The sequence below is a fragment of the Setaria italica genome, chromosome II (genome assembly GCF_000263155.2).
Source record: "Setaria italica strain Yugu1 chromosome II, Setaria_italica_v2.0, whole genome shotgun sequence".
Taxonomy (NCBI): domain Eukaryota; kingdom Viridiplantae; phylum Streptophyta; class Magnoliopsida; order Poales; family Poaceae; genus Setaria; species Setaria italica.
In genome coordinates, this window is record NC_028451.1 from 18,657,825 (window position 1) to 18,665,325 (window position 7,501).

General features: G+C 42.1%; 1 protein-coding gene across 1 annotated transcript; it reads left to right on the forward strand.

The window, feature by feature from the left end:
• Positions 1-329: 329 nt before the first annotated feature.
• LOC101782352 (calmodulin-binding receptor-like cytoplasmic kinase 3) lies at positions 330-5,255 on the forward strand. The gene is made up of 7 exons (XM_004956278.2): positions 330-761; positions 1,297-1,554; positions 2,659-2,921; positions 3,178-3,343; positions 3,519-3,608; positions 3,935-4,233; positions 4,672-5,255. The coding sequence occupies exons 1-7, from the start codon at positions 452-454 to the stop codon at positions 4,879-4,881; spliced, it is 1,596 nt and encodes a 531-aa protein (XP_004956335.1). The 5' UTR covers positions 330-451; the 3' UTR covers positions 4,882-5,255.
• Positions 5,256-7,501: the final 2,246 nt, after the last annotated feature.

The following is a 7,501-nucleotide window of genomic DNA, read 5'->3' on the forward strand; positions in this document are numbered from 1 at the left end:
TCCAAGGACTTCTTTTTCCTCAGCATGAACCCCCTGATCATAGTACCAGGTGGTTTTCCGTTGTGGGCGGCCCCCCCCCGGATATTGGAGATAACAAGTGCCCCCTTCATTTTGCACGTGGCCGCCAGACTGGCCTAAAACGGCAGAGGCCGCATCGGTGGTCCCTTTCCCCTTTCGAACTGGTTTATTCTTGGGTTTGGGGATTTATGGGGGTGTATGACACAGGAAGCGACCTGTCGAAAGGCGGATGTCATGCAAGCAGGTTCCGCTTCGGGGGGAAAAAAGAATGTCTTGACGTTCTTCTCACCGTCCAGAGAAAGAGAGGGGGGGGGGGGGGGGGGCGAGCTGATGAGACATCAAACTTGGACTCCGATTCTTGGCTTAATTCGCTTCCCATAGATGAGATCCTTGTGAGTTGTAAGGTCAAATCCATTCTCAGTAGTGAGCACCGATGTCTCCTTCGGCTCTTCTACCTGCTCTCGCGGTTTTCCTCCTGTGCTGCTGGCCTCTAGCTCTCGCTTCCGTCGCTGAGACAGCCCTTTCGCGAGTTGCTTGCGGAGACGACCAAGTTGCCGTCTTGGATGCCTCTGATGGCCTCCTCAACCTGTCGGTCAATGGGGTTCTGGTGCAGGACCGCGTTCTTGCCTGCCAGAAGCTCCGCTTGTACTTTGGGAGTGGTTGCCTCCGCTGCGGCGAGGTGTCGGATGGGTGGAGGGGTGCGGTTAAGCAATACTGTGGTGAAGGGAGCGAATCCAGCCAGGGTAAGTTGGTTCATGTTTCCTCCTAGTTGCTTGAGTCAGATAATAACTGAACAATTGCTGTAGTACATAACTGTGCAAATTGGAGTTCGCGTCTGCATCAATATTTCACTTTTAGGACTTGTAATAAAGAAGATATGCCTATGATGTGCATCTCTGGAACAATGGTGCGGATTTAGAATGTAGGCCATTTCATTGCAGTGTTCATTCTGTTATGATCCTACAGTGGGGTTTAAGCCCATCTAACAATTGTTCCCATTTGTATCTTCTGGTACGAGTCCATGTTTGAAAAACATTAAAATGATGAATGTAATCGAAATGTAATCGATATATTTCTAGATGACCAATTGAAGTATGTTAAGGCCTAAGTGTTTGTTTCAGGTACCCTCATTTAGCAGCTGCATTCTGACATTCCTCAACATTATTATTTTTGTTTTTTGTTTTTGATGTGGCTAGCACATTTTTAAGCTTGTAACATGCAGATGAAAAAGAACGTTTGCTCAATCATTTCTCCTCATTGGTTTCTTATCACCTGTAGCAACTTCGCATCAAAATGTACCAAGGAAGCTCTTGAGGCGGCCCACAGAAAATGGCTCAAGAAATAATTCTGGCCCATGTGGAAGCTTGGGTTTGCATGAAAATAATCAGGACAACGGTGATTCTTCAGAAAACGATGATCACTTCCTGGCCATGCCTGGTGTGATTCTCCTATGCTGTGGTCTCATGCTTCCATGCTTCCATGCTGAAAGAAAAGAAGCCAGCAGGCATGATACTGCAACTATTCAGCGCAATGCAAGTGAGTTAGTATTATTTGCGCTTCTTTACACCAGTTCCTGTTGTCTGTTCCCCTCAATTTTTTTTAAGTGAACTCAAAAGGTTCTCTTATTATCTACTGAAGGGGTGCTTGAGTCTGAGTTGTTGTTGGCGAGTTGTGACCAAAATTGGAGTAGGGAAACTTGAGCTGGATGTTGTCTAGCTCACTTGCCCTCATACAAGTTTTCTTGTGCTGTGTTAGGAAACAAAACTTTATGACAGTTTTCCTTGAAAAATTAAACTGGTGTACATTTACGGTTTAGTTTCACTAATTTATCTTTTTCTACTGTCTTTCCCCTATATACAACAACATCAAAGCCTGTCAATCCCAAGCCTGTCTTTCCCCTATATGTTTGAATAGAAATTAGTCCTGAAGGTGCTATTGTTGTTTGAAAAATAGTTCTCTTCGATATGGGTTAGGCCATTTGTTACTATATATTTATTTTTTGTGAAGTTGTTGCAAAATTTAAATTTCACTGTCATGTTTATCAGGAATTGAGCCCGAATGATAGTGTATGGAAAATTAGGGTTTGGTAACTTCAACCACTGCTACTTATACATTTGTAGATATCATGGTAACTCACTCTGCCTCCATAGGTATACCTATATTTATTAATATTAGTGGCTTGTCAAGTATCATGAATGGAAATTGAACTAACACATAAATTATACGTCTTTGTCGCTTTTCAAGATAAGTGATATTTACCAGTTACCAGCCAAAACTCCTTCAACAGTTAACCTAGTATGCCCATTTTCATAGTAGTCTATCTATATACTGTCTTCCAATTTGGTAGTTGTCTTGGATGAGGTTGCATGTACTAAGTTTCTTGAAATTGATATGTAATGGTTCATAACAAATAAGACAAGCTCTGTCCTGGTTCGCTAATCTCCTGATACTGTAAACCTTGTTAGCTTTGATGTTACTGAATCAGTTCTGATGTGCACCCCTTTACTCCTTTTTTTCTACTATTTGCAATATCAATCTTGAATAATGGGATGGTAATGAAATTATATATCATATTGTATACCACTGTAAAAATGTTTGAACATTGTCCTTAACGACAAGTTTGTCTTTTGATCTTTTCAGTTGAATCAGTTTCGTCTTATGAAGTAAGCATGTCGTCTGAGAAAGTCCCACCAACTCCGCATCGGATACCTCCAAGTCCTTCTAGATTTGCACCATCTCCGCAAGTAGCTAGAGTTGGATCTGTCAACTTAAGCATTCAGCAGATCCTCAGGGCAACTCAGAACTTCTCACCATCATTTAAGTTAGGTGAAGGAGGATTTGGGATGGTCTACAGGGCTGTATTGCCAGATGGAACCGTTGTTGCAGTCAAGAGGGCTAAAAAGGTATTGCAATGCTATCCCTTGTCTTATTGCTCGTTACTACTTAAATTGCATATTGTTCATATCTTGTTTCACTATATTAAGTTCAATTGTATTCATCATCAAAATATGTTGTTTGTTCATGTTTATTGCACTATATTTTGTTAAATTTAGAACTTTGTATGATTTTATTTGTACCCAGCTCAATGGCCTGTAGAGTTTTGGTAATATGCCTAACTCTTGCAATGATCAAAATAACATGCTCTACTGTTCATTACAGGATCAATTTGCAGGTCCTAGGGACGAGTTTAGCAATGAAGTAGACTTGCTTGCTAAGATAGACCACCGAAATTTGGTGAGGTTACTGGGTTTTACTGATAAAGGAAATGAGCGTATTATCATCACAGAATATGTTCCAAATGGCACTCTAAGAGAACATCTAGATGGTAAATTGTGCTTTTCATTACGTTCTCTTCACTTCTAAGTCCTTTTTCAGAGCTTGTGCTTTCCATTATGTTGTCTTCGCTTCTCAGTCCATTTTGAGAGCTTATGCTTTCCATTTTGTTTTTCTTCTCAGTCTATTTTAAGAGCTTGAATATTAATGTATTACTCCTTGTGCAGGTCAACATGGCAGGGTCCTGGATTTTAATCAGCGCCTAGAAATTGCAATCGATGTCGCTCATGCACTTACTTATCTCCATCTGTATGCAGGTTGGCTACATGCTTAGTTGCATAAATACTGAGCTATTTTTGTCAAATAGTTTACAGCATTTTGTCTCTGAAAAGGGCTAACAGATGGACAAAGTAGTGCTTCGGTACCCAGTTCTTCGTTTTGGAATGGCCAGTTATTTTGATGAGAGATTTAAAACATTTAGTTCAGGAAAAAAATCTTTGAATCCATCAAATCATTGTGTTGTATTATACTGACTTAAAGATAGCATAGTTTTGTAATTTTTGGCACTGGCCAACCATTTTTTATTTCAATTTTTTTTTGTGATAATCTGGAAAGGGACTAAGAGATTCTATACTGTGAACAGAGAAGACGATAATTCATCGTGATGTGAAGTCATCAAATATCCTACTAACGGATAGCTATCGTGCGAAGGTGTCTGACTTTGGATTTGCAAGAAGTGGCCCTAGTGACACGGAGAAGACACACATATCAACAAAAGTGAAAGGCACCGCTGGTTACCTGGATCCTGAATACCTGAGAACATACCAGCTAACTCCAAAGAGTGATGTCTTCTCCTTCGGCATATTGCTTGTGGAAATTCTTTCTGCTCGCCGACCTGTAGAGCTGAAGCGAACCCCTGAAGAGAGGATCACTATCAGATGGGTATGTGTGAGAAATTTCTTTTGTTTCCTGTATCGGCACAATCTATATACAAGGTGTCAAATTGATCTAAAATGGAACACTAGCATCAAATTATCAGTTTATAATAGTTCGGTTGAAGGGGTATGCTTCTTTGATATTGTGAACATAAAAGACCATTCCTTTTCATGTGACTCAGCTATGGAGCAAGGCTAACATCACAGTGGTCCTAGTAAGATAGGTCTGCTCTTTAGAGTTTGGGGTTGCAAAATAAAATGTCGCATACTTCAAGTTTTAAAATTGAATTAACACCAGGGCTTCAGGGGTTGAAAAATGGACATTTATCCCTTTTGATATTTCTAATTTAGTAATGATATCACTTGTCTGTTTACATTTTCACTATCTTGGCAATCCCTGAAATAACTGAATGCATGAGACTTTTTGTTTGTGCTGGGTATGCAGACTTTCAAGAAATTTAATGAAGGCAACATGAGAGAGATATTGGACCCGTTGCTGGAAGATCACGTGGATGATGAGGTGCTTGAGAAGCTCCTTAGCTTGGCGTTCCAATGTGCTGCTCCGACGCGGGATGACCGACCAACCATGAAGGAAGTTGGGGAGCAGCTGTGGGAAATCAGGAAAGAGTACGGAAAGAGCATCAGGAAGGTGTGAAGATCATGGGCAACTTTACCTGTTTCTAGCTTCCCTTCAACCACAAGCCGAATCATGCTTATTCATTGCCCGTGACATGTTTCTGACCTGACAGATGTGGTCTGAACAATGTACAGATTTGATACCACCAGCACCAATTTGTATCTCCTTGTCTATCGGTTTGCGATGTACTTTTCCTTGGAGTTACAGTTCTTTCAGTGAATGTGTATTTTGGGAGTCCTCACATTTCTTGATTCCCATTGTTTTGGTATTCTGATGCATGTAACCACACAACTGAAAATGGTTTACCTAAGTACAGTACATGGAGGAATTGTGTAGTTACGGCCTTACGGCAGAAACTAAATGAATGTGTATGAAGCATTGTTTAAAAGGTACGTCGTATATTCGTATACATATTATTCTAATGCATTTTAAACAATTATGTGGCCAGGCATGAATATGATATCACTGGTTGTCATGATGGTGACCGGATGCCTTGCGTGTCTCGGGTCAGCGTGTGGCCGTGGGTTGAGATTTCATAGGCAGGATTGTGGTTTTAGGGCGTGTTAGGTTAGGAGTCAAGTTAGACACAATAAAGTTATCCCTCATTAAATGGGTTGGGTGTTTGGTTAGAAGTAATGAATGGTCCTATTTTGTTGTTTGCTTAGGGAGACTGGGACGAGATGAGATGGATGACGTTACTATGGATCTCGGTTGTCATCCACTCTGAAGCTGTGGGGTCCAGTTGTTAGCAGCTCGAAACAGAGAACGGCTCGATCTGCATTGCTACTTAGGTCATGTTTAGTTCACCTCTAAATTCCAACTTTAACACTATGCAAAAAGAAGATTCCCCATCACATCAAACTTGCGGTACATGCATGGAGTACTGAATATAGACGAAATCAAAAATTAATTGCACAGTTTTGTTGTACTTTGCGAGACGAATCTTTTGAGTCTAATTAGTCAATATTTGAACAATAATTCACAAATACAAACGAAACGCTACAGTTGCGCTACAGTATTTTTGGTTGCCCAAAGTTGGGCAACTAAACAAGGCCTTATTTTCTCTACACTGCTTGGCGGCCTACCCTGCGCTGGTGCCCTAGCCCGCATCAAAGCCTGGCCTGGCTTGTGCCACCGGCCTGCCCCGTCCCACCGCTCAGCTTGCTTTGCCGCCCGCTAGCTCGGACCTCCGCCTCCTTGATCTAGGCCTTGTTTACTTCCCAAGTTGGGAGTTGCAAAATTGGCATTTTGCCATAAATGCGACACTGTAGCGTTTTGTTTGTATTTGCAAATTATTGTCCAAATATTGACTAATTAGGCTCAAAAGATTCGTCTCGCAAAGTACAACAAAACTGTGCAATTAGTTTTTGATTTCGTCTACATTTAGTACTCCATGCATATACCGCAAGTTTGATGTGATGGGGAATCTTCTTTTTGCATAGTGTCAAAGTTGGGAGTTTGGAGGGAAGTAAACAAGGGCCTACTCTGCAGCTACCCGTCCTGACAAGTCAAGCTCCTGCACTGCTGTCACGGTGGTCCCGCGTGACCGTTGCTCGCCTTGCCATCACCCTTTCTCTATGCCCCGGCTAGCTCCGCCTCGTCCCATTCCTCGCATCGCCGTCGCCATATGTAGCACCGCTTGGAGTTGGAGCTACGCACGTGCTCAGCTGCGAACTGTGCGAGAGAGCAGCCGCAAAAGGGTGGGACGACAGCTCCAGGAAAGTGGGATGAGTGCGTGTCGGTGCGTCAGAGCACGGAGCGTGCAAGGGAGACGGAGAGGAACGATGTCTGCAAGGATGAGTCGGTCGCGAGTTTTGGTAGAACTGAACCATCAATCTTTTTCGAGGAATATTTCAGTTTGATGTCATTCTGTACTAGCTAATTTTTAACTAAACACATGAGAAGAGGACAATTGTATTCCATTCCATCCCTCCATCTAAATACACCACACCCTAGAGGTTAGGGTGACACATAGGACCATGCTTGGGATAGGGTAACATTTTGATATAACTGTGCATTCATTAACAAAGTTTTGGTCAAATATATCGAAGTTTAGTTCGTAGGCCTAAGGAGAGAATACACTTCTTTCTGATCGAAGTGTGCACGATTAAAAAAAAAGTGTGCACGATTTCAAGTTTACTTTGTAGACCATGAACATTAAACTGCGTAGGATAGAAATTGAGAATTTGATCATTGTCTATTCTGTATTGGTAATTCGCTACCTAAAATATAGTATTGGTAATTCCTTCGTATTTTTTTTAAAAATATAGATGAAGTCTTTTGTCAAGACATTTCGTCATCTTTTCCACGAGGAAGAAACTAAAAGTACATCTTGTCGGTCCTAAGAAAAGAAAAAGAAAAAAAACAAAAAAATGCCCATGACGCAATTGGCCTGCGAGATCGTGTGTGCGTGTCTGGGGGGCATGGGGTGCTGGGGTGTTGGGATGGGTTTGAGGCGGTGGCACGGAAACCTATCTGCCTTTCGGATTCTGAAAACCCAAATCTTATTTGGCTCCTGATTGAGGTTCGTGAAAAACATCTCCACCATTGAATGCTGACCTCCACCCCCTCAACCTTAGCCTCCTGCCCGCGAGCTCCTGCACACGCCTCCGTTGCTCCTCTTGGCCCTGTGCCGCAC